Below are 26,871 nucleotides of genomic sequence, written 5' to 3' on the forward strand. Positions count from 1 at the left end.
TAGGAGTGTTTGTGAAATAAACACATATGTACATAGGAGTTTCTCTTATATGAATGGAAAGAAACATGGCTATGGCTTCTGAGATGGCTAGAATGGGGAGGTCAGTACACATGACACATACATACAACATCTAAGGCTTATTTGAAATGCATCTTTTTCATTTTAACCTAAGAATACACAAGGTGTCCGTGTTTTTTTTTTTTTTTTGGAGTATAGTTGCTCTACAATGTTGTTAGTTTCTGTTGTACAGCAAAGTAAATCAGCTAACCGTTCAGTTCAGTAGCTCAGTCATGTCCAACTCTGTGACCAATGGACTGCAGCATGCCAGGCTTCCCTGTCCATCACCAACTCCTTGAGCCTGCTCAAACTCCTGTCCATCGCATAGGTGATGCCATCCAACCGTCTCATCCTCTGTCATCCCCTTCTCTTCCCACCTTCAATCTTTCCCAGCATCAGGGTCTTTTCCAATGAGTTGGTTCTTCGAATCAGGTGGCCGAAGTATTGGAGTTTCAGCTTCAGCATCAGTCCTTCCAATGAATACTCAGGACTGATTTCCTTTAGGATGGACTGGTTGGATCTCCTTTAAGTCCAAAGGACTCTCAAGAGTCTTCTCCAACATCACAGTTCAAAAGTATCAATTCTTAGGTGCTCAGCTTTCTTTATAGCCCAACTCTCACATCCATACATGACTACTAGAAAAACCATAGCTTTGACTAGATGGACCTTTGCTGGCAAAGTAACGTCTCTGCTTTGTAAGATGCTGTCTAGGTTGGTCATAGTATTTCTTCCAAGGAGCAAGTGTCTTTTAATTTGATGGCTGTAGTCACCATCTGCAGTGGTTTTGGAGCCCCCCAAAATAAAGCCTCTCACTGTTTCCATTGTTTCCCCATCTATTTGCCATGAAGTGATGGGACCAGATGCCATGATCTTAGTTTTCTGAATGTTGAGTTTTAAGCCAACTTTTTCACTCTCCTCTTTCACTTTCAAGAGGCTCTTTAGTTTTTCTTTGCTTTCTGCCATCAGGGTGGTGTCATCTGCATATCTGAGGTTATTGATATTTCTCCCAGCAATCTTGATTCCATCTTGTGCTTCATCTAGCCTGGCATTTCACATGATGTACTCTGCATATAAGTTACATAAGCAGGGTGACAATATACAGTCTTGCCATACTCCTTTCCTGATTTGGATCCAATCTGTTGTTTCATGTCCAGTTCTAACTGTTGCTTCTTGACCTGCATACAGATTTCTCAGGAGACAGGTCAGGTGGTCTGGTATTCCCATCTCATGAAGGATTTTCCACAGTTTATTGTGATCCACACAGTCAAAGGCTTTGGCATAGTCAATAAAGCAGAAATAGATGCTTTTCTGGAACTCTCTTGCTTTTTCGATGATCCAGCAGATGTTGGCAATTTGATCTCTGGTTCCTCTGCCTTTTCTAAATCCAGCTTGAACATCCTAAAAGAAGATGCTGTGAAACTGCTGCAGTCAATATGCCAGCAAATCTGGAAAACTCAGCAGTGGCCACAGGAATGGAAAAGGTCAGTTTTCATTCCAGTCTCAAAGAAAGGCAATCCCAAAGAATGTTCAAACTACTGCACCACTGCACTAGTCTCACACACTAGCAAAGTAATGCTCAAAATTCTCCAAGCCAGGTTTCAACAGTACTTTAATCAGCCATATGTATACAGATATTCCCTCTCTTTTGTATTGCCTTCCCATTTAGGTCGCCACAGAGCATTGAGTTCCCCCACACCACAGAATAGAGTTCACTGTACTACAGCCAGTTCTCATTAGTTATCTATTTTATATGTAATAGTGTATATACGCCAATCCCTATATCTCAATTCATTTATCAACAGATGAATGGACAAAGAAAATGTGGGACTTCCTGATAGCTCTGTTGGTAAAGAAACCACCTGCAATGCAGGAGACCCTGGTTCAAAAGATCCACTGGACAAGGGATAGGCTATCCACTCCAGTATTCTTGGGCTTCCCTGGTGGCTCAGCTGGTAAAGAATCCTCCTGAAATGTGGGAGACCTGGTTCAATCCCTGGATTGGAAAGATCCCCTGGAGAAGGGAACAGCTACCCACTCCAGTATTCAGGCTTGGAGAATTCCATGGACTATACAGCCAAGGGGATTGCAAAGAGTCATACACGACTGAGTGACTTTCACTCAGACTCAGACTCAGGGCATATATACAATGGAATAATACTCAGCCATAAAAAGGAGTGAAATTGTACCATTTGCAGGGATGTGGATGGACCTAGAGACTGTCATACAGAGTGAAGTCAGAAAGAGTAAATATTGCATATTAATGCATATATGTGGAATCTAGAAAAATGCTATACATGAACTTATTTGTAAAGGTATCCCTTCTTAAAGGGGGATCTTTCATGAGCTTCTCATGGCCAGACTGAGCGGGAATAGTAGTACTTACTTTTGCTCAGTATTATAGTAAGTCTGCTCCATACACTGGTTTATCAAATCCAAGGACCCTGCAAACTACATGCCACAATTCCCACTGTACAGCAGAGGAAATTGAGGCTCCTAGAAGTTAAATGTTTTGCTTATGTTCTACAGCTACTAAATTGCAGAGTCATGATGTTAATCAGAATTCTGCCTCTGCTTTCCACACTCCTAATAACAAAAGGAGAGAGATATGGAGAGCAAAGGAAGCAATAGGAACGAGCTTGGCTAAGCCAGGGGGAGGGGAAACCAGGGTAGCAGATAACTGACACTTGAAGGGTAAGCAAAAATATACCTCAGAGCAGAGCAAACCCACTAGGTTTTCTGCCCTTTATAATTTTATCTGTGGCAGAATCATGTGGAAAATGTCAGTGGTTGACTCAGTGGGACTGCCAGCAAAGCATACGTTTTGAAAGTTGTGCAGAGCACCCTCATTTAGAGCTGGGCAAAGATCAAAGCCAAAAAAAAAAAAAAAGATGTTCAGGAAACACATTTCCTTAACTTCTGCAGGAGGAAACTTTTCACAACTGGAAAATGCAAGCCATCACTGCCAGCCCCAAAACATGGAGGCTTCACCTCATTAATCATAGCTGTCAGGTTCCACTCTGTAAACAGCAAGCTATTGATATATAAAATGTCTTGTTTTTCGTGGAAAAGAAAACAAAGGAGATGGTGTAATGTACAAGCCAATCAAGTAAATGCTGTTAAAATCAAAATAGGATGCTCTGTGCCCTTATCAAATACAAGGCAATGCAAAATTCTGAAGTCATCCAAAAGCCTCAGGAGAAAAGAATCAGAGGAAGGCAGTGCTAAAATCAAGTCCAAAGTGGGAGGGAGAGAAGAAATGGAGCCAAGAGCCGGGAAATAGGATCAACGCAGAAGAAGTTAGCGAATAATGACACACACTTTTGTGGGACAAAAACAATAATGAGACATATTGGGAGAATCAAGATCAGTTCCTGCCATTTTTACCAAAACCATCTTGGACCAAGCTTTTGTCATCTCCCATCAGCATGACCTCGTGGCAACCAAGTGGCTTTCCTGCTTCCATTCTTACTGCCCTGTGTATAATCTCCTCCCAACGTAGCCTTTTTTGTGTAAATGAGATCATATCATTCTTCACCTTAGACTTCCAAGTTCCAACTCTTTGCAATCCCATGGACCAGGATTCTCTAGGGGATCTTCCCAACCCAGGGTTCAAACCCAGGTCTCAGGCATTGCAGGCAGATTCTTTACCAGCTGAGCCACAAGAGAAGCACAATTGAAATTTGAATACTATCCAAATGGAAATTTGATAATTGAAATGAATTATACCCAAATATTATTAATATTTAAACAGTATATATCCTATATTAATTAATACCTAAATATACCCTCTCCTTAGACTTCCAGTGGATTAAAATTATAATAATACTAAAATTTCCTTTTATAACCATCTTATATTACCTAGCCTCAGTTCTCATCTCTGACCCAAAGTTTTTTAATTTCCTCTGATTTACTCTGCTATAATCCCACTGGCTTCCTCCCTTCCCCTCCATCTTCTCAAACTTATAAAATTATCTCTGCTTGAATGATTTTGTAGGAATACTCTTTCCTGTAATATTTACATTCTTGGCCTTCTAATCAAAATCTAAGGCTCAGTTCATATAACCTCTACTTACTCAGGTCTTCCTTAGTTATCTTAACTAAAATACTACAGTTCACTGCTTAATATTTATATGTACATATTGTATATACAGGTATTTATTTTATTTATATATATATATGCATTTAGTTTATTTATCTCTTCCCTCAACAAAGAGGTCCTAATGAATTAATTATATTTGCATATTTAAATATAAGATCAAGAAGGGCACAGATTTTATCTGATTGCTGTATCCTCAGTAGCACCAAATACATTGTAGGCATCCAATAAATGTATTTTGAGTGAATGAATAGATGAGTGAAAGGCAGTCCTGCAGGCTAAGTGGTTCCTGGATCAGGAATTTTTATATTTGGATTCATCCTGATTGAATAACATTTCTGGCTATGAATACTGGGCTACCATTTCCAGATGGTGGACCACCATAACTTGTCCGGGGCAATTCAGCATCTATAACTTGGGTTAAGAGAGAATGTGATAATACTTGTGAAAGTGCTTGGAAAACATCCTGTTTAGCAAGAAGCTAGCTGTTCTTAGGTAGAGAACCACAGAGTGACACAGGTGTGAGGAGATACTTGGTTGTTTTTAGTCACTAAATCGTGTCTGACTCTTCTGTGACCCCCATGGACTACAGCCTGCCAGGCTCCTCTGTCCAAGGGACTTCCCAGGCAAGAATAATGGAGTGGGTTGCCATTTCCTTCTCCAGGGGTTCTTCCCCTTCTCTGATCTCTTCCCTGGGATTGAACCCACATCTCCTGCAATAGCAGGCAGATTCTTTACCAATGAGCCACCTGGGAAGCCCTAGGGAGATACGTGGTCCAACGTAAAATCAAGCAGAGAAAAAAGTTCTTTGAGAAAATTGGGTCTGCCTTTTTCAATTAAGGAAATCATATAGGGAAAATGTTCATTTCACAGACCACATGTCATAGATCCTGGAAGAGGCTCAGAGTTAAGAAGTCATGTGTCCAGTCTCCTGCCTCCAGAAAGGAAAAGCCTCATTAGTGGTTATGACAGCAGCAGAGGAGTCAGATTGCCTGCGTTTGAATCTTGACTCCACTCCTTTCTAGCTGTAAGACCTTAACCTCTTGGTGCCTCAGTGTCATTATCCAGAAAGTTCAGAAACTATAACATCCACTGGAAATGTTACATAAAATAATGTATGGAAAACACTTTGAGCTGTGTCTGTTCAATTATCTTCATTTTGCAAACAAAGTGACTGAATTTCAGAACATTTAGGGGACTTCTCCAAAGGTGCACAGCTAACAAATGATGGGGCTAGATGTGAGTCCAAAACTTCTACCTCCCAAGTACTGTGGACAGACTGAAACATTTAAAAAATATTTATGCAATTGAGCATATTTAACACGTGAACTAAAGGAGATCAGTCCTGGGTGTTCATTGGAAGGACTGATGCTGAAGCTGAAACTCCAGTACTTTGGCCACCTCATGCGAAGAGTTGACCTACTGGGAAAGACCCTGATACTGGGAGGGATTGGGGGCAGGAGGAGAAGGGGACGACAGAAGATGCGATGGCTGGATGGCATCACCGACTCGATGGGCATGAGTTTGAGTAAACTCCGGGAGCTGGTGGTAGACAGGGAGACCTGGCGTGCTGCGATTCATGGGGTCGCAGAGTCGGACGTGACTGAGCGACCAAACTGAACTGAACACCTGAACTAGACATTGGTCACAAAGTAATGTATTATTATGATATCATCTTTTTCTAGTAATATACATAGATATATGTGAAAAATACTAAAAGAATGCAAACAAAAATGCAACTATTGGGTGTATGGAAGGGGGAGTTTGAGAATTATAAACAATTCTGTTTTCTTTTTGTTTACTGTTTGCCCTGCTATTAGATTGTAGCAGGTATGGCCTATATAACTAGAAAAAAAGTTATTTAAAAAGCAAAATAACAATAAAAACATAAGTTATTAAATAAAATTAACAAATTAAATTAAATTAAATTAAATTAAAGTAACATATCTCTTGAATGTGTGATTATACAAAATTCTTATCTTATTTACACTGTTTTACATTTTCCAGACGATTCTAGTTTAGACTCTCATTGAGCTTTCATAGAACCTTGTACATGTGCCAATGCCCTGTCTGCCACACTCAAATTCTCTTTTAGGTGTCAGTTTCCTTACATGTCTGTACACAAGTTGTCCATCTCTATCTGCAGTTGATTGGTTTTCAGGGCACTTGTGGTACCCAAATCCAGGGATATTCAAGTCCATTATATATAATGGCTTAGTATTTGCATATAGCCTATGCACATTTTCCCATATATTTAAAATCATCTCTAAATTATTTGTAATGTCTATATGTATGCTCAGTCATGTCTGACTCTTTGCAACCCCATAGACTGTAGCCCACCAGGCTCCTCTGTCCATGGAGTTTTCCAGGAAAGAATACTGAAGCGGGTTGCCACTTCCTACTCCAGGGGATCTTCCTGACCCAGGGATGGAACACACAAGTCTTGCATCTCCTGCTGGTGACACTACTGGTAAAGAATCCACCTGCCCATGCAGGAGATGCCAAAGACGTGAGTTCAATTCCTGGGTCAGGAAGATCCCCAGGCCACTCCAGCATTCTTGCCAGGAAAATTCCATGGACAGAGGAGCCTGGTGGGCTACAGTCTATGGGGTTGCAAAGAGTCGGACATGAGAGCATACACTCACCCGCTAGATTACTTATAATCTCTAATACAATATAAATGCTATGGAAATAGTTGCCAGTGTATTACTTTTGCTTTTTCCTTCTTGGAACTTTTTGGAATTTCTTTTTTCCTTTTGAATATTTTCAATCTGAGGTTGGTTGAATCCACGGATGTAGAACCCACAGACTCAGAAGGCTGAGTATACTATTTCTATCCTAGTTACCTCATATGGTTGCATTTTGACAATGTCTGATGAATAACATATCCTTGAGGATTCTGACTCTGGAAATAGTACTCCTAAGGACCACCCTGATTCCAAAATTACTAAGATGATTTGCGAAATCTCCTTCTCTGTACTGATGAATGATTGTTCCATATTTCTGTATTCTATTTCTAACCAAGACGTTTTATGTCTTCAATTATTTTTCCTTTTATATTAAAACATTTATGAAGCACATTCAGCATTCATATTTCACACTCAAGTATTCTTCTTTATCAAGAAAATTTTAATAACCATGCCCTGAAAAACATCCCAAGGAAATTCTACCATACCTTCTGGGGACATTTCATATCTTTAGTGGTTTTCATGGACACTTTTATTACTTGTTAAAATAGTTTATAACTGAAGTTTCAAGGCTTCTCTCAGAAACTTTTGAGTCTGTTTCCTTAGCAAAATTGTAAATGGAGAGTTTAAAAGGCAATGAAATTACGTAAGCTATAGGACAGCCTCTCCATGTGCCATGTATAGCATACCCACACCTGCCAGCTTCTCTGAGAGTGGTTTTGGTTATTGCAGAGGCTAACATGACCGAGCATCCTTTATTGGCAGACTCTATCTATGGAGTACCTCAAAGTAGGATATGCTAGTGTCCACAGATCAAATTGGAAGTGTGAAGTTGAGTGGTATTGAACAACGCCTCAGAGAAGGTATCAGTGAGAAATTCTGTTACCAGAGTCAGCTTCTGACTGATAGAACTCGGCATCTGAACTGCCTTAGGCTCTAGGCTGACTGGCTTAGAGAGGACACCATATGGAATAGACAAATGGTGGCCCCGGTGGACTCTTACCCTCCATATTCTTCTTTTATTTGATCATATATTCCACTAGACAATCGTCAGCTTAAAAAGTGAGAACATAGTGAAGTAAATAAGACATCATAGTTTTAACTTTGGAAAAATTACCTAGGCTTTCTGGGCCTCAGTTATAATAATAATAAACAGTGTAATAGCAGCAACTAACATTTACTGAGGATTCACTCTGTGTCAGGTACGATTCTAAGCTCTTGGCATATATTAAGTCCTTTCATGTAATATTTTCCTCACACAGTTTGTTGTCAGAATTAAGGGAGTACCCAAGCAAAGTTCTTAGCATAGCCCCTAACCAATAATGCTAAAATGAGTTCTCCAAAAAAAGCTGGCTATTTTGTTTAATAATAATAATAAATTTTTCCTACTCCAAATAAAACTCTAAGAGGCTTTTTAAACTTTCAGTTAGATGGTGTCTCACCTCTTTGTAATATCTCAGCATTACCTACAACCTAACTAGTGCCTGACACATATTGAGTGATCAACAAATATTTATTAAAAAAGACTATCCTACATTGTATGAATGTTCTTATAAGTACATTCCTCAGGAGAGAAAGTACATAGTTTTCTTCAGATTCTTAAGATATTTCATGATCTAAACAATAAGGCACCACTACTTAAAAAAAAAAAAAAAGAAAAAGAATTCTGTCACTGTGTAATAAAGTCTTCATAAGAATAACAAGGAAGCAGAGAGGGAAGATTTGTGCAGGGCTGGCTCCCTATCCTCATTTGAAAATTCTCTGTAATGCCAGCCTCTGTGTTGGTAGCCCAGGATGGTTCACTCTCCCCACCTGGAAATTCCTATTTGACCTCTGGGGTCATTTACATAAGACTATGAGATTACTGGCTATATGTTTAGCCTTGAATGGATGATTCAATGTTAAACAATTTCATTCTGGTTTTGTAGGAATCACAGAATGTCAGCACTGGAAAGAACTTCAGACATCATCTATTATGAGGTTTTCAAATTTGTAGCAGATGGGTTACTACTCGCCTACTTGCGTGCATGCAAGACATCTCTAATTGGGGACAGCAATCTTTGCATCTGTGTTATTTAAATCCTTTTTAATATACTATTATTCTATTGTAGCCATTAACAATTGACTGAAATTAGCACCACGAGAAAACCAGTTTTCCATCCATATCACGAGTCTAACATCTTCCTATCACAGCTGGGAAAATCGAGAAGATGACATTTAATACATCTGTGGGTTAGAGGTGATCACCTTGAAGTGAGTGATATGAGGTTTTGAGATAGCAAGGGTTGTGACCACAAACTACAATCAGCTGAGTACCAAATATCATCTTTGCCTCTGCTGTTATCTCCTTTCCTCATCTTTCATAGAATAAAGACTGAAACTCTCTTAAAAGATCATTTACCCATTTCCCACATACTCTGGGTGGTTAAAAGCAGAGTCTTAGATGATGAAAAGAAATAAAAAATGATTGTATGAAGTATTGTTCTATATTTTGTTCATTTTTATTTTAAACAATGAAATAGTTATGCAAAGCCACAGGCCTCAGGTTACTCTATCTCAGCACCCTTGAAAAAGGCCCTGTGGGAAAATCCCATATTTAAATCTAGGAGACTTGGAGCTGTTGGCACTAACCGAGGATTGGTCACTTTCTGAACCTCAGTTTCCCCTATTGTCATAGGAGGATACTGGACAATTCAGAGGAATAGAAAACTGTATTCCTCATGCATGGGAGAGAAAGAATGACTCCCTGTTGAAAAGGAGATTATGAATACTTATTTCTAGTGTGTGTGTGCCCACATGTGTGTGTTTGTGTGTGTATATGTGTGCAGATATGCACATATTTAAGGTGGGGATGAAGACTTGGCTGGGGAACTATATGAAATAAAGTGCATTTCCACTTTTAAAATTATTAATGAAATAACGTAGAACTGTCTTCAAAATTGTCAAACATTACTGTAGTTCCTACAACTTAGAATGGAGCTCTCCCTCTGCATTCCAAGGGTGGATAAGCTCTGAGCCTCACCATAAACTTTTTTTCAGTTAATTCTATGCAAAAACGCTAGTAAAAATTGGAGTTTTAGGCAGACCAGCAGAGATCAAGTTTTGACACAGTCTAGATTTTTTGTTTCCTTTTGAGGATGGTAAAGGTGGCCAGGGAAGGGAGGATTGCTAAATATGCAGCGATCCTCTGCCTTCTTTATCATATACTCTAAGTAAACTGGCTTAAATCCCAGCCTTTCTTTCCTTTTGCATTGGCTCCTTTTTGCAGTATGAAAGTTATGAATATAAATTAGGAAATAAGCAAGTATTATATAAGAACATATTTATTGGCTGAATAATAAAACTTAGTTAGGGAGTTATGAGAATTAGAATTCCCTCTACTCAAAGTACAAGTTTTCAATAAGCAAACAGAAGCAAAACCCCCAAATGAGAAAGAATACACTGGTAACCTAAATCACAGGCTTTTGGAGGTGTGTCAAGACGATCTACCTACTTCTTTGTAATGGACTGCAGCGCTGATAACACACTCACACAACCAGAGACATGGCAAATCGGCATATCACAGGAGTTCATGACCACCACAAAGGTTAGGCTTCTTAAATGTGGCTCCTTTAACTTAAAACACATCCCCACAGAGGCACCGCAGACATCTTCCTGCAAAAGATGATTTGCATATAGTTTCTAGCCAATACTCTTCAAAAAAAAAAAAAAAAAAAAAACACTCCCAAAATCCAAAAGAAAAAAGAAGACAAAGAAAAACAAAACCTTGAAGACCATGGTTAATAAATAAGAAGTAAAAGGGGAAGAAACAAGCAACTTCCATCCTCTGGCAGGCATGCTGAGTAGCACCTCTGACCTCATCTGAAAAACAGGCGATGTTGACAGCTTTCAGAGCCCAGGAGAGAAGGCTGAAAGGAGCTGTGTACAAGCTTCCTGGGCATCTTCACTTAATCTCCAGGATGGGGAATTTTAATCAGTCTTTACTGCAAAAACTGTGTCCTTTTAGATGTGGCTGAAACAGGTGTCTCTGCAGAGTTTATAAAGCCCTTCTAGGAAAGGCAGGAGGCATGGCTTTAAATTGTCCTTTCCAAGTGACAAATCAGTAACAATCACATAAATAGTGTACAAAACTAAAACCACTCAACTCTCACTTTTTTTCTTTTTCAGGATCACTTCTGATCATTCTCCAAGTGCAAATCAGGTTATAAAAAACAATAAGTATAAGGGGTAAGTTAGCCCTGTGTCTGTCCCCCATCCTCCACCAGGAGGGCTGACTTGATGCCCCCTCCTGGGCAGTTGGCCCCTTCACCTACACTTTAAGATAATCGTTCTTCAGCCGACCTAGTCGGGTCCCATGGCTCCTGATGGTGAGGGCCAGCAGCTCATATTTGTCCCTGAGCCCCACGGAGATGTCCAGCGTTTCCTTCAGCAGGGACCTGGTGTGGACCAGCATCCCCAAGAAGTCCTCGTTGAGCCTACTCTCTTGCCGGCTGTCCTGCTCCTGGCCCTGCTTGAACTTGCTTTCCAGCTCAGTGAGGGACTTGTCCGAATTGGAGTAGGCATCCCCGATCTGGTGGGACTCCCGCCGCAGGTACTTGCCATAGCTCTCCTCCCCGTCAAGGTCGTAGGAGATGCTCTTACTGATGCCCTCCAGCACGCGCCCCGCGTCCTCCACCTGGCGGCCCAGCACGGTGAATTCCTCCCGCAGGGTGAGGCTCAGCAGAGTGCTGGCCGGGCTCCCCTCCCCCTGGGAGCAACGCCGGTGGTCACTCACCCTGAAGAGCAGCTGGCATTTCTCGGGGTCGTCGTTCTCCTCGTAGTCCCCGTCCGGCACAAAGTAGTGATGCAGGGTCCCATTGGACATCTCTGGGTAGAGAGGACCGTCGAAATAGCCCTGACACAGGTGGCACAGAAAACCCATCCAGAGAAACTTCAGGAACACCATCCTGGATATTCAGAATGACCGGGGACCCCTGGAGAAGACTTTTCGCCCAGGCGCAAGGAAGAGGAGGGGGGTCCCCTTGGGAGTCACTGCCTCCCTGCGACGGCGTCAGCCTCAGTCCCAGTCGCCTTGCTGCACCCTGACCCCCCCTCCCCAGCTGGCTTCATGTGGCTGCGGCGCAGAGCCTGGGTAGCAAACCCCGCAGCCAGCAGCCCAGGATGCACCCTCGCTCTGAGCTCCTGCGCTCGCTCCGGTGGTTGGAACTCAGCCGGCTGTTTCCTGGCGGGATGCCGGCACGATGGGGAACCCCTCCTCCAGGGTTCTGGCTGGATGCTGGCTGGCTCCGTTGCCCCAGTCTGGCTCTCCGAGGTCCCTCTTGCTCCTTGGGAAATGAAGCCTGTAGCTGGAGAGAAAGGCTCTTGCCCTCTGATACGATTTCGACTCCTGGACTGGGTGGGAATGCGGAGATTTTCCTTTGGCTAATGATATCCTGAGGATATTTCTGCTCTCAAATTACAGCTGGTTTCGTCACTTGGAAGCCAGGGAACAAGTTTGGAAAGAAACCTCTCACCAGGTCTCTGCTATTAAAGGTACAGGGTCTCTTTTTGAGGATTGGTAGAGAGACCCTGGAAAAAAGAATTTAAACTGAAGGAACAAATGGGAAGAAGATAAATTGAATTCCCATAACAGAAAGGCTGTTTAACTATTAACTATGGGGAGGAAGGATAATTACCCTGGAGAAATGCTACTTCACAATTTTAAATAAGTGTCTGTTAGATTGGATTCTGTGAGTATATCTATTTTTATCACCAACAAGTTTATGACTTTGAAGACAGATTTGCAGCGTATGAAATGGCAGTTTTGTTTGGAAATGATTAGTTAATTAAAATGTGCAGTAACAATACTTTGGAAGAAACAAGAATATAGAAAACTGATTAATGTATGGTTGCTAGTATGTATAGGAACAAAAGCTGAGAAATGGACTTTTGCCAGTTTAGCAAGTCAGTGGACAACTGAGATAATTGTTTATTCATGAAAGCCCATCCTTGCTAAGTTCCTTCACTGCATCTTTAACCTAACACCTTTACAGCTATTGCCTCTTTTATGACACTTAAGTTTTTGAAGAATAGGGGACTGGTACTGTTATCCTCGTTTTCTGTATGGAGAACCCAAGGGATAGAAGGTTAAACAAATTATTTATTGTCACAAAGATTACTGTTGAACCAGGCAGCACTCAGTATGTCACTGGGTCTTTTAATTTAATTTAAAGGGGGAAAAGTGTTTGTTTCACCCAGCCATTTTAGTTTTTGATTTATGAATTGCTTAGCAAATTGCTATCCTTAAGGGCATCTCATTTGTTCATCACGCATTTATTGAACATTTATCATATGCCAGAATCTATTTTAGGTACTATAGAAAGAGCAGTGAGCAAAAATAAAGAGAAATCCTTGCATTCCTGGTGCCTTATATTCTGGAACACAGAAAGAAGATTAACATAAATAAATAAGAGAGATTATATGTTGAACAGGGTTGTGAAGGAAAAGACAGGGAAAGAGGAGGAAGACAGGCAGCATCCTGTTTCTATGGTTATGTCCTCTTTCTGCCTTGAAATGTCACTGAAACACTCATGTGATTTGCCTGTGTTTATACTTATCTTCCTCTCAAAGTCATAACGCACGGGTATCACTACCACAAAGCCCTTCTTCCTGCCATCACGTTCAGTGACCTAAACCATCCTGGCTACACAATGAGAAGGCTGGTTAAGTAACTGGATATTTATCCATGTGATGTCATATGCATAGATTATGAGGAGCATGTTGACCGCACATTTTAATTTTTATCCAGATATCTGGCATCATGAAAACAGACCAAATGAGTTTCCTCAGTGTTTATGCTAACTAAAGACTATGACTTATTTTCAGCAGAAAACGCCAACCATCTCCAGTTGAGAGACTGGACTCTTGGACTCAAGAGCCATATTTCTTAATTCCGTTTCCCTTGGCACATTGACAAATGACAGCAGATGGATTCAAATGGATTCTTGGCTTGGCCAAGAAAAGGAAGAGGAATTTACCCTGAGTCACTCCACTTCTTGCACAATCTCTTCCCTGACTTACTAATCTGTTCAACTAGACAAACCTATTTTAAGCACTTACTATACTTGTCCCCTACTTTGTGCACAGATACACAGGGTCTGCAATAAAAGGTTCACATGCATACACCCAGTGTTTGCTTTTTCCTGCAGTTTCCTCATTTAAAAGACAAACCCCATGTCACAAAGTTGGAAGGAATCATTTCGGTGCAAGTAGCTGAAAGTCCAATTTAATGAGACTAAAGGCAAAAGGAATTCCTTGACTTGAAACTCTAAGCTTCGGTTCAGCTCAGTTCAGTCGCTCAGTCGTGTCTGACTCTTGCGACCCTGTGGACCGCAGCACACCAGGCCTTCTGTGCATCACCAGTTCCCTGACTTTACGCAAACTCATGTCCATTCAGTTGGTGATGCCATCCAACCATCTCATCCGCTGTCATCCCCTTCCCCTCCTGCCTCAGTATTTCCCAGAATCAAGGTGTTTTCAAATGAGTCAGCTCTTCACATCAGGTGGCCCAAATATTGGAGTTTCAGCTTCAACATCAGTCCTTCCAATGAGCACCCAGGACTGATCTCCTTTAGGATAGATTAGTTGGATCTCCTTTCAGTCCAAGGGACTCTCAAAAGTCTTCTCCAACACCACTGTTCAAAAGCATCATTGCTTCAGTGCTCAGCTCTCTTTATAGTCCAACTCTCATATCCATACATGACTGCTGGAAAAACCATAGCCTTGACTAGACAGACCTTTGCTGGCAAGGTAATGCCTCTGCTTTTTAATATGCTGTCTAGGTTGGTCATAACTTTCCTTCCAAGGAGTAAGCATCTTTTAATTTGATGGCTGTGGTCACCAATTGCAGTGATTTTGGAGCCCCCCCAAAATAAAGTCAGTCACTGTTTCTACTGTTTCCCCATCTGTTTGCCATGAAGTGATGGGACCAGATGCCATGATCTTAGTTTCCTGAACGTTGAGTTTTAAGCCAACTTTTTCACTCTCCTCTTTCATTTTCATCAAGAGGCACTTTAGTTCTTCACTTTCTGCCATCAGGGTGGTGTCATCTGCATATCTGAGATTGTTGATATTTCTCCCAGCAATCTTGATTCCAGCTGTGCTTCAGCTAACCCAGAGTTTCTCATGATGTACTCTGCATATAAGTTAAATAAGCAGGGTGACAATATACAGCCTTGACATACTCCTTTCCTATTTGGAACCAGTCTGTTGTTCCATGTCCAGTTCTAACTGTTGCTTCCTGACCTGCACACAGGTTTCTGTGGCAGGTCAGGCCATCTGCTATTCCCATCTCTTTCAGAATTTTCCACAGTTTATTGTGATCCACACAGTCAAAGGTTTTGGCATAGTCAATAAAGCAGAAATAGATGCTTTTCTGGAACTCTCTTGCTTTTTTGATGATCCAGCGGATGTTGACAATTTGATCTTTGGTTCCTCTGCCTTTTCTAAATCCAGCTTGAACATCTGGAATTTAATGGTTCATGTATTGCTGAAGCCTGGCTTGGAGAATTTTGAGCATTACTTTACTAGTGTATGAGATGAGCACAATTGTGCCATAGTTTGAGCATTCTTTGGCACTGCCTTTCTTTGGGATTGGAATGAAAACTGACCTTTTTCAGTCTTGTGGCCACTGATGAGTTTTCCAAATTTGCTGACATATTGAGTGCAGCACTTTTACAGTATCACCTTTTAGGATTTGAAATAGCTCAACTGGAATTCTATTGCCTCCACTAATTTTGTTCATAGTGATGCTTCCTAAGGCCCACTTGACTTCACATTCTAGGATGTCTAGCTCTAGGTGAGTGATCAAACCATCATGATTGTCTGGATTGTAAAGATCTTTTTTGTCCAGTTCTTCTATGTATTCTTGCCACCTCTTCTTAATATTTTCTGTTTCTGTTACATACATAACATTTCTGTCCTTTATTGAGCCTATCTTTGCATGAAATGTTCCCTTGGTATCTCTAATTTTCTTGAAGATATCTCTAGTCTTTCCCCTTCTATTGTTTTCCTCTATTTCTTTGCATTGATCACTGAGAAAGGCTTTCTTATCTCTCCTGACTATTCTTTGAAATTCTGCATTCAAATGGGAATATCTTTCCTTTTCTCCTTTGCTTTTCACTTCTCTTCTTTTCACAGCTATTTGTAAGGCCTCCTCAGACAGCCATTTTGCTTTTTTGCATTTCTTTTTCACGGGGATGGTCTTGATCCCTGTCTTCTGTACAATGTCATGAATCTCCATCCACAGTTCATCAGGCACACTGTCTATCAGATCTAGCCCCTTAAATCTATTTCTCACTTCCACTGTATAGTCATAAGGGATTTGATTTAGGCCATACCTGAATGGCCTAGTCACTTTCCCTACTTTCTTCAGTTTAAGTTTGAATTTGGCAATAAGGAGTCCATGATCTGAACCACAGTCAGCTCTCGGTCTTGTTTTTGCTGACTGTATAGAGCTTCTCCATCTTTGGTTGCAAAGAATACAATCAATCTGATTTCAGTGTTGGCCATCTGGTGATGTCCATGTGTAGAGTCTTCTCTTGTGTTGTTGGAAGAGGGTGCTTGTTATAACCAGTGCATTCTCTTGGTAAAACTCTATTAGCCTTTGCCCTGCTTCATTCCGTACTCCAAGGCCAAATTTGCCTGTTACTCTAGGTGTTTCTTGACTTCCTGCTTTTGCATTGCAGTCCCCTATAATGGAAAGGACATCTTTTTTGGGTGTTAGTTCTAAAAGGTCTTGTAGGTCTTCATAGAACCGTTCAGCTTCAGCTTATACATCATTACTGGTTGGGGCATAGACATTGGATTACTGTGATATTGAATGGTTTGCCTTGGAAATGAACTGAGATCATTCTGTCATTTTTGAGATTGCATCCAAGTACTGCATTTTGGACTCTTTTGTTGACTATGATGGTGTTCCATTTCTTCTAAGGGATTCTTGCCCACAGTAGTAGATATAATGGTCATCTGAGTTAAATTCACCCATTCCAGTCCATTTGAGTTCACTGATTCCTAAAATGTCGACGTCCCCACTTGCCATCTCGTGTTTGACCACTTTAAATTTGCCTTGATTCATGGACCTAACATTCCAGGTTCCTCTGCAACATTGTTCTTTATAGCATCGGATCTTGCTTCTATCACCAGTGACATTCTTTTTAACGTAGGTCTGTCCAGAATCTGGTTTTTCTCTCACCGTGTTTTCGTTCTACTTCCTCGGTTTATATTCATTCTTGGGCAGTCTCTTTAATTTGTGGTTCCAACATGGCTACCAGCGTCTTCTGGGGTTACAGACTTCTTTGTTCATATCTAGTAGGAATGGCAGATTAGATTTCCTGGTAGCTCAAATGCAGGCCCTTCAGATCAACCTCAGATTCCATTGTTGACCTGATATAGATCTTTAGTCCATTCTTGAATGAGGCTGATCATAGTCAGAGGTTTGGGATAAGCCACTGGGCTTAAGACAATAAGGAGCCAATTCTATGGCTGAAGGTAAGGTACCAGGCAAAGGATATGGCTGGGAAATAGGCACTTGCCTAGGAAGGGGGCAGCATGAGAATAGATTCTGGTCAAGTGTCTGCAAATATCCCCCTTCCTCTGCTTTTGTCTTCAGTACCCACTTCTGAAAGACACTGGCACCCATGGCAGTGATGTGCTGGTAAGTGCTTAACAACTGGCTTGAGGGGAGAAAGGAGACCCCTTTCTACCATTTGCTGATTTCAGTGGGGCAAATACTCTCACCATATCCAATGCCACTGAATGCAGATTTAGGAAGATGTACAATGAAACATCATTGTATAATATTCTTATCGTCCACATACATTAAATACAGATAACCACAAAGGCACAGAATGTAGTCAAATAATCAAGAAATGATGAGTTCTACTTATGCATTCCCTTTATTATAGTATAATTTATTTAGTTGTAAGTTTAAATAATAAATTTTAATAAAGACAATCAATGTTTAACAACTGACTTGCAAAATTCCTGAAAACCTAAAAATTAGCTCTCATGAGCCAGTGCTAGCCAGCGACAGCCCACTGCAACTTTTTGAATTAAACTCTTTTTTTTTTTAAAGCATTTGTTCACACATTCTTTGTTTATGCACAGTTCCATCCTGGACTGCTCTTCTAGGTTCAGAGCTAAGGTGAGCTTCTGAGAATAGGTCTAAAATAAATGGAGCCAGAGGAAACATCTAAACACAGACATGCCATGCAGAAGATTTTGAAGAGTAAAATCAAGAAGCACCATCTGCTGAAAGGGACAGTGATTGAGTTTAAGACTGAAAATTAGAGACATAGTTGAAGGACAGAACTGTGTAAATTCAAGAATAAAGGAGAACCTCTGTGACCCGGAGGACCTGATAACTCAGATGGTAAAGAATCTGCCTGCAATGCAGGAGACCTGGGTCCACCCCTGGGCCAATCTTTGGGGGAGAATACCCCCAAAGAAGGAAATGGCTACCCACTCTAGTATTCTTGCCTGGAGAAGGCCATGGACAGAGGAGCCTGGCAGGCTACAGTCCATAGGGTCACAGCAACTAACACTTTCACTTTCTGGGACAGGGACCAGGGTCATGTAGATGTCATGTAGACAAGCACTGCTTTCCAATACCAGGTATTTATAAGCAATTCTTATTATGCAGTGCCAGCTAATTAGGCTAACTTAAAATTTGCTTATCCTTTATTCTTTTCAGTGCATTTTAAAATTGTGTTCCTTTGGTATAGTCCCCAGTCCAGAGAGAGTTACTGAGTTACTGAAACCAGGAATTCAGGTTGTCACCATGAGCCTAAACATTTGTAAGATTTCCTAAGCTCTGTGACTTCCCTTTGACAGTTTTTTTTTTTTTTTTTTTTCTTTTGGTGTGATCCTCTGACTGTTTCTAATTATGATAGTGGTAGAACTTTTATAGAAAACAGGCTTCTACGCACTAAATATAAGAAAGGTTTGGGAGATTAGGTTCCACTATATAGTCTTTTAGACTATATTTGGATTGCAACCCACAAGGAGCCTCTGGGGAGTGGAGGCTCCAATGCCCTCCCAAAACTGTCAAGAAAAGAAAGAGAAAGTGAGTCACTCTGTCTTGTCCAACTCTTTGCAACTCCATGAACTGTAACCCGCCAGGCTACTCTGTCCATGGAATTCTCCAGGCAAGAATACTGGAGTGGATAGTCATTCCCTTCTTCAGGGGATCCAAAACTGTCAGGCTAAAGACAAATGAATAAATAAAGACAAAGGAAAGACAAATGAACAAAAGGGAATTAGTCTGGACCAGAATGGGGTTCTTGGAGTGGTAGAAGAGGAAAAAATGTTGGGGAAGATGAGTAGGACACAGTATTTAACGCTTTGGGGATTATGTGATCATTAACATGTCAGTAGCATTTATTGAGCAGCTATTGTTTACAAAGGGTGGGAAGGAGACAGGAATAGAAATGGATGGGAAAAAAGAAGAGAGAGAAGAAGGGAAAGGAGGTGGCCAGGAAGGAAGGAAGACCCAAAGAGGAAAAAAGGGAAGATAGTGGAATATATTTTGATTTTCTAGTTTACTATTTGTCACATTAACTCAGTAGAGTGGTTATTATTATTTACTATAAGAACATTGGTTAGGGGAAGAGGAGAGTTAATTAGCAATCACAAAAACACAAAGTTCCCACCAAATATATGTAATAAACTAACCTATGCAAACATAAATAGAATGGTTATAAGGAAATGAGTATAGTGTGTAAAGAGAGCAATCAGCTCTCCAATTCTTCTCTATCAGTTAGAATAGTCATGATATGCTGTGGTAACAAACATCACTAAATGCTAATACAGAATTCAAGTCTGCTTCGGGTCAAAGTAACTCAGTAATTCTCCTTTGTGTGGCAACTCTGCCTCACTATATACAACATAAGACCTTCTTGGTTAATGTGGCAGGAAAAGAGGGCTCCAGAGAGACTCATGCTGCACTTAAATGCAGTGTCTTAGAAGTGACACGTGTCACTCTGTACACAGCCTATGGCCAGTGACATGGCCCTGCCTTGGTGCAAAGAGAAGGGGAGTCTAATTCTTTCATGTGCCCAGAGGGAAAGGAAAAGCAGGTGAAGATGAACACTAGGTATCTCTGCCACACTTTCCAGAGAAAAAGGCTTTAATTAAAATTAATGGAAGTCAGCAATGTGCAGATCCAAGAAACTCAGATAACTATAAGCAGGATAATTACACACACACATACCACATACTTGCAAACACATCTGTTTACATCAGAGTTAAAGAGATAAAAAAGAGAGGGAGAAAATGTTGTGGGTGGTTATAAAAAAAGAAATATCACTTGCCTATAGGAAACATTCTGGAATTGCTAAACAGGAAATGAGGATGTAGGTTGTGAAATAGGTTCCACAATATTACAACTGTTTCTTCTTTTCAGCTAGGATAGAAAACACACCAGAAAAGGCTATAAGCACTTATTTCATTGTCACTGCCAGATACAAGGAGTCGGTATTGTTTTCCACTCATTTCATTCACAAACACAGTCCACACCAATTACAGAGGAAAGAGCTAGGGAGAGTCATAGAGGTGGAGGTAGGAGGGTCTGAAGGGAGGGAGGAAGGTCAAGAGTATGAGTAAGGTTTCCAGGAATGTATGTGGGGGAAGCATGCTATCAGGTATGTGTGTGTGTGTATGTGTGTGTTAGTCACTCAGTCATGTCCAACTTTTTGTGGCCACATGGACTGTAGCCTTCCAGGCTCTTCTGTCCACAGAATTCTCCAGGCCAGAATACTAGAGTGGTTTGCTATTCCCTTCGCCAGGGGATCTTCCCAACCCGGGGATTGAACCCGAGTCTCCTGCGTTGCAAGTGGATTCTTTACCACTGAGCCACCAGGGAAGCCCATAATATCAAGTAGGAGACCACAGATCAGCTTAGCTGAAGGGGATTCTGGGGAAATAGGCACTCAAAACAATGTATATGTGGAGGGCGGGGGGAGAGGTGAGGGAGGAGGACAGTTAAATCATCAAGGAGGAGATGCAGCATTGAAAATGAGAGCTAGGGGTTCCAGAGGAGAGCAGAATGCTACAAAAGGCTGTGTCTTGAGCCAGAGGATCAAGTAGTGTGATCAATCACCACGCCATGTCAGCTAAGCATGTCATAAGGACTCAGAGTCATTTGGGAGGGATTGTATCCTCCATTGCAGTTGCCTCGATGGCTTCTCATTGCACTTTGACTAAAATTTGGTTCCCTTAGTTGCATTATCTGATTCTAGCTTCTCAATGTCCATCTCCTGCAACTCCCCACTTTGTTCACTGTGTCCAAGCCAAAGGGGCTTCTTACTCAAATTTGCTCTCATCTCAAAGTCTTCACTCATTCTGGTCTCCCCGCCCAGCATCCTCTTACCTAACTGCTTTCCTGGCTCATACCTACTCATCTCTCATGTCTTGACTGTATTGTCATTTCCTCTCAAGTCCCTCCTTGGTTTCCAGATTTTAATTAGTTCCCTTAGCATTCCCTTTGATACTACCCTGTTCTTTTTCCCTCATGGCACTTTCCATTATTTAAAATTGTACTTTATATATTTATTTATTATAGGTTTGTTACTCCAGCTCAACTTACAGCATATAAAGATAGGAGCTATGTTCACTTCTATCTTTCCAGAGCCTGGCACAGTGCCTGAATCATAGGAGGCGCTTAGTGAATATTTTTCAGTAAATTCTAGGCTAAGTTGGTCACTTCCTATTTCGTGTTTGACAAAACGTTTCTGTATGTTTCAGAGGTACTTTTTCTTTGTTCTTTTATAATATGTATTGCATTGTGTTGGGTTATCTGTTAAACTGGTCTATCTCCCCTAATTAACTGTGAGTTCTCAAGGGTAAAGATATGTTTTATTTACCTTTATTGTCTCTGTGATTAGCACAGAGCCAAGTATATAGCAAGGGCCAATATTTGTTAGTTTTATGATAGCTAAACTGTAGAATTTAAGGAATTCTATTATTTAATGATATTCAGATAATAGTCTTATTTGTGCACATGTTTTATTCAGCCAACAGTCAGCCAGTGATGTCTCACACTTAATCTGGATGATCCTGGCAGGAGAGAAGAGAAAGAACCTCATGAATTCCGATGTTCAGAATATTCAGAAGGGAGTATCACTCAGAAGGGTAACTTTTGACCTACTTTTAAGTAAACTATGCAGCAGTCTGTACATGTGATTCTAGAGTGTTCTGGTCTGTAAGCTTCAGAAGCATCAGACCACCCTGCAGGGTAGCTTGTTATTTGCCTAGTAAAGATTTCCACTTTTCTGCTGTTGAAAGCACACGCCTGGATTGTGATCAAGCCAGATTGGAGAAGAATCTGGCCTTGTTTATTTCTCTTCTTAAAGCAGTGCTTTATTTTTTCTTACTTTAATTCTGATGTCTGATAGAATTGAAGGAGATGAGAAAAGGTGAATATGAAAGAGTGACTATATTGGTCTCGCTTCAATTCTGCAAGCAATTTATTTAGGAGCCACATGGAAAACAAAGAGGATTAGATGCAGTTCCACACTCTGTGGTGATGGTGGGGAACATGGGGTGTGAAGGGTCCACAAATTGTAGTGTACAATGAGGATTGTAAGAGGAGGTTCCACAAAGACTGTGATGATTTGAGGGAGGTGAAGCTCACATCTGATTGGGAACAGAACAAGTGTCATGGAATTTTTAAGCCAAGAGCTGAGGTTACCAAGAAACAAAGGGGCTGAGTCAGGCCCCTTATTTAAGGCATTCTGCTGTTTCTGGTCTTAATAAAACTTACAAAAGAGCCCACAAAATGGCCAAACAGATGCCCATCAGAAATAAGACTGAGCAGGAAATGGAGGATTGTGGCAGGGTTAATATTTGCATTTTTCTGTCTTTTCTTTGTTAGACAAGAGGAATATCTTCCACACTTGGGTTTCTTGATTCTTGGCTGCCTTTTCTTTTTCAAGATCTTGGAGACTTTTAAATTGTCCTGCAGTGAACAAGTCCTTGATTACGCTTTGTCACCAAGTCCAAGTCCAATTTTTAATTCTAAAGAAATGCAGTTGGAAGAGGATAATAGAGGCTATTTTGAAGATGAGTCAAAATGGGCTTTTCACTATTGCTTTGGGGAGAAGTCTGAAGAGACTTCATAAAGCTGATTTCCAGACCCTAGTTCCAAGCTGGACTTGATTCACTCCACTTCTGATTTTGCAGCTTTGTTTATGCCACCTAGTGAATACCCACCGGAGAAGGCAATGGCACCCCACTCCAGTACTCTTGCCTGAAAAATCCCATGGACGGAGGAGCCTGGTAGGCTGTGGTCCCATGTGGTCCATGGGATTGCTAAGAGTCAGGCACAACTGAGCAACTTCACTTTCACTTTTCACTTTCGTGCATTGGAGAAGGAAATGGCAACCCCCTCCAGTGTTCTTGCCTGGAGAATCCCAGGGACGGGGGAGCCTGGTGGGCTGCCGTCTATGGGGTCGCACAGACTGAAGCAACTTCACTTTCAGCATCACATTCAGCAGCAGTGAATACCCACACTTTAACTCTCAGTTTTCCACCTACTCCTCATTGCGTCCTTATCACTGATAAACCCCCATGATCCCAAGTGTCAAACAGATGGAGGGAGAAGAGTTGACTCATCCAGACATTGGTCATATAACAATTCACTTAAATATGCTTATTAGGTATTGAATTAAAAATTTGTATTTCATTTTTTAGGATATTTTTTATAAAGTGGGCCATCTTTAAAGTCTTTATTGAATTTGTTGCAAAATTATTTCTGCTTTAATTTTAGTTTTTTGGCCCCAAGGCATGTGGAACCTTAGCTTCCTGACTAGGAATAGAATCCACACCACTTGCATTGGAAGGTCAAGTATTAACCACTGGGCCATTAGAGAAGTCCCAGTATTGAATCTTAATTTAAGCATGTGTTTGTTTGAAACTGGGATGCTCTTCAATATGATCATGTTCAGAGTAGGTCTTACCAATTTAATACTGACCATACGTTTTGACCGGTGGCTATAAGAGGACTTAGTGGTATAGATTTGACATGATTCATTAGTGTGATTAAGACTCTTCAACAGAGTTTGCATATCATGTAGCTAATGATTGTTTAGACTGGGCAAACATTCTCATTAACTGATAAACATGTTCTGCAATTTTTTTTTTTTACAAATAACTCTTGATTTGTTGGAAATGAGTCTGAGTCACAGCCTATCTTTAGAACGCTATTGCAGCTCTGAAATGATCAGCAAATAAGAGTAGAAGGGGCTATAAAGGGAAAGTATGATATATTTGGTTACATTAAAAAGTATATGTAAAAATCATTATAGTGATAAGGGGCTAATATCTAAAACATACAAAGAACTCATACAACTCAATAGCAAAAAAAGTAAACAATCTGATTAATAAATGGGGAGATCTGTCAACAGGTACACAAAAAGATACTCTGTATCCTTTGTCATCTTAGAAATGCAAATCAAAACAACAATGAGGTGTCTCACACCTATTCAAATGGCTATTATCAAAAAGACTAGAAATAACTAATGTTGGGTGAGGGTGTAGAGAAAGGAGAAACTTTTGTGCTGCTGGTGGGAATGTAAATTGATGTAGCCACTGAAGAAAACAGTATAGAGATTCCACAAAAAGTTAAAAATAGGAATCCCATACAATCCATCCTGGGTATTTATCCAAAGAAAACAGAAACACTAATTTGAAATGATGTATGCACCCATGTGTTCACTGCAGCATTATTTACAGTAGCCAAGATATGGAGACAAACTAAGAGTCCATCAATGGATAAATGAATAAACAAATTGTAATATACAATGGAATATTATTCAGCTGCAAAAAGGATGAAATTTTGCCACTTACAACAACATGGATGGAGTTCAAGGGCATTATACTAAGTGAAATAAGCCAGCAGAGAAAAATATGATCTCTCTTATATATGGAATCTAAAAAAAAATTTTTTTTAATAAAAAATCCTAAGTTCATAGACACAGAAAATAGATTGGAGGTTGCCAGAGACAGAGGGTGATGAGTAAGAAAAATGAATGAACTGTTGTTGTTGCTTTTGTTTTACATAAAGTGAGTTAAAAATTATTATAGTTATAAATAAATTGGGAAACATTTATTTATGACTATAACAATTTTGAAAGTGGGATATTAATGGGTCTGACCTTTCTGCAAAGCAATATGCAGAGATTTAAATTTTTTCATATCCTTAGACCTAGCAATTTTGTTCTTAGAATATATATCAGAAACATAAACAGAAATGCATAGGAAGATTTATTAGCAAAAATATTCATTGCTGCATTGTCTAAGAACAGACACCTAGAAACAAGAAAGATGTCTCAAATAGGAAAAGAATGAAATACACAGTCCACCCTTATGTTGGAGGTTTTTTGCATCTTTCTTGTTAAGTCTTTATTGAATCTATTTCAATGTTGCTTCTGTTTTATGCTTTCTTTTTTTCTAAGAGGCATGTGGGGTCTTAGCAGGGAAGTCCCAGTTTGTATCATTTGAAAATTAAATTTAAAGATTTTTTAATAAAATGGGAAACAATCATAACACAATACTATTATATATGTATTTACATATAATATTGTATCATGATTGCTTCCCATTTTATTAAAATGGTTAATATAGAAAACAGCCACAAAAGTAACAACATAAAGCCAAGCTGGTGATATGACAAAAGGTTTAGTTTTATGGATAGATTGTAGGTAATGCTATATTCTTTAATTTGATGTGCTTTCCTCACATTTTCCACAATAGGAGACAGTATGAATTTGGAGAAGAGAAAGAGAAACAGAGAAAGGTCTGTAGTATACAGAGATATGAAAGTGTGAAGAATGTTAGTTGCTCGGTCATGTCTGACTGTTTGCAACCCCCTGAATCATAGCCCACAAGGCTCCTCTGTCTATGGAATTCTCCAGGCAAGAATACTGGAGTGGGTTGCCGTTCCCTTCTACAGGGGATTTTCCCGACTCAGGGATCTAACCCATGTCTTCTGCTTTGCAGGTAGATTCTTAACTGTCTGAGGCATCAGGGACGCCCCAGTACAGAGGTATACAGAGGTAGAAAAACATTCTGAAAGCTCTTGCCTTCTGGAGTGCCTCCTGAATTCACATTTTTTAGGCAGAAGTCTTCCCTGATATCCTGATTCTGGGTCTGCAGGCTCTCCCGTGCAGTCTCCTAAACTGTCTGCAGTCTGGAGCCAGATACCCAAGTTCTGGGGATTCAGGAGCCTCTGGCAGATTCATTCTACTGCCAAAATACAACACAGCATGTTCCATTACAGTGTAGGTTGGAAGTTAAATTCCTAAATTATCATGGATCGGAATTTCTGTCTCCAGTATTAGTGGTTGGACTGGAAATCAAGGTGAGAGGAGATGGAATTCCTATGTGTTGCAGAGTAATATTTTGTGATGAAAATCCCTCTACACTAGGCTAGATGAAGAGTTTCTAATCAGAAATCTTAAAGTCCAGGAATTAGAGGCAAGCTAAATAATCCAAGACAATTGGATTTTAATTTTTTTCTTTCTCACTTTCAGGTCCCTTAATATTTATTAAGACTGCTACTTTCCAGATTTTGCTTCACACCATCACCTAAATGGAAAAGGTTTCTACTAATACCACGAAGGCAACTTCATAGTCTAATTTGTGTCCTATTATATACACAAGAAAAATTTAAAGTCCATAGCATTAATTAGATGCCATATATTTTTTCTCTTTCATTTCTTTTAACATAAACAAAGGTTTCCTTCAGCAATGTTTAAACTAAGTTTCAAGATGTGTAGAAAATGTGGTTTTTGTAGAGAAAATGATGGAAAAGTTATAATTTCCTATTTTTAAAGATGAAAAAATAAAAAGCAAGTTTTAATGAAATTTAACAGCAAAATATGTCTTGGTCTTAACACTGATCATGGAAAATACCCTGTAAGTATTTTTTCAATGCTGTGAAGTGAAAATACAAAGTTTGGATTTTAAGAAAGTTTAAAAATAGAGTGTGTACTA

General features: G+C 40.2%; 1 protein-coding gene across 1 annotated transcript; it reads right to left on the reverse strand.

Annotated features, from left to right (window-relative positions):
* Positions 1-10,147: 10,147 nt before the first annotated feature.
* FIBIN (fin bud initiation factor homolog) lies at positions 10,148-12,279 on the reverse strand. The gene has a single exon (XM_065944072.1). The coding sequence runs from the start codon at positions 11,783-11,785 to the stop codon at positions 11,150-11,152; it is 636 nt and encodes a 211-aa protein (XP_065800144.1). The 5' UTR covers positions 11,786-12,279; the 3' UTR covers positions 10,148-11,149.
* Between the last annotated feature and the right edge of the window lie 14,592 nt (positions 12,280-26,871).

This window comes from Muntiacus reevesi, chromosome 9, assembly GCF_963930625.1.
Source record: "Muntiacus reevesi chromosome 9, mMunRee1.1, whole genome shotgun sequence".
NCBI classification, from domain to species: domain Eukaryota; kingdom Metazoa; phylum Chordata; class Mammalia; order Artiodactyla; family Cervidae; genus Muntiacus; species Muntiacus reevesi.

Excerpts from the sequence above, each read along its gene's own strand:
- FIBIN (XM_065944072.1), bottom strand. The coding sequence starts at position 11,785 with ATGGTGTTCCTGAAGTTTCTCTGGATGGGTTTTCTGTGCCACCTGTGT.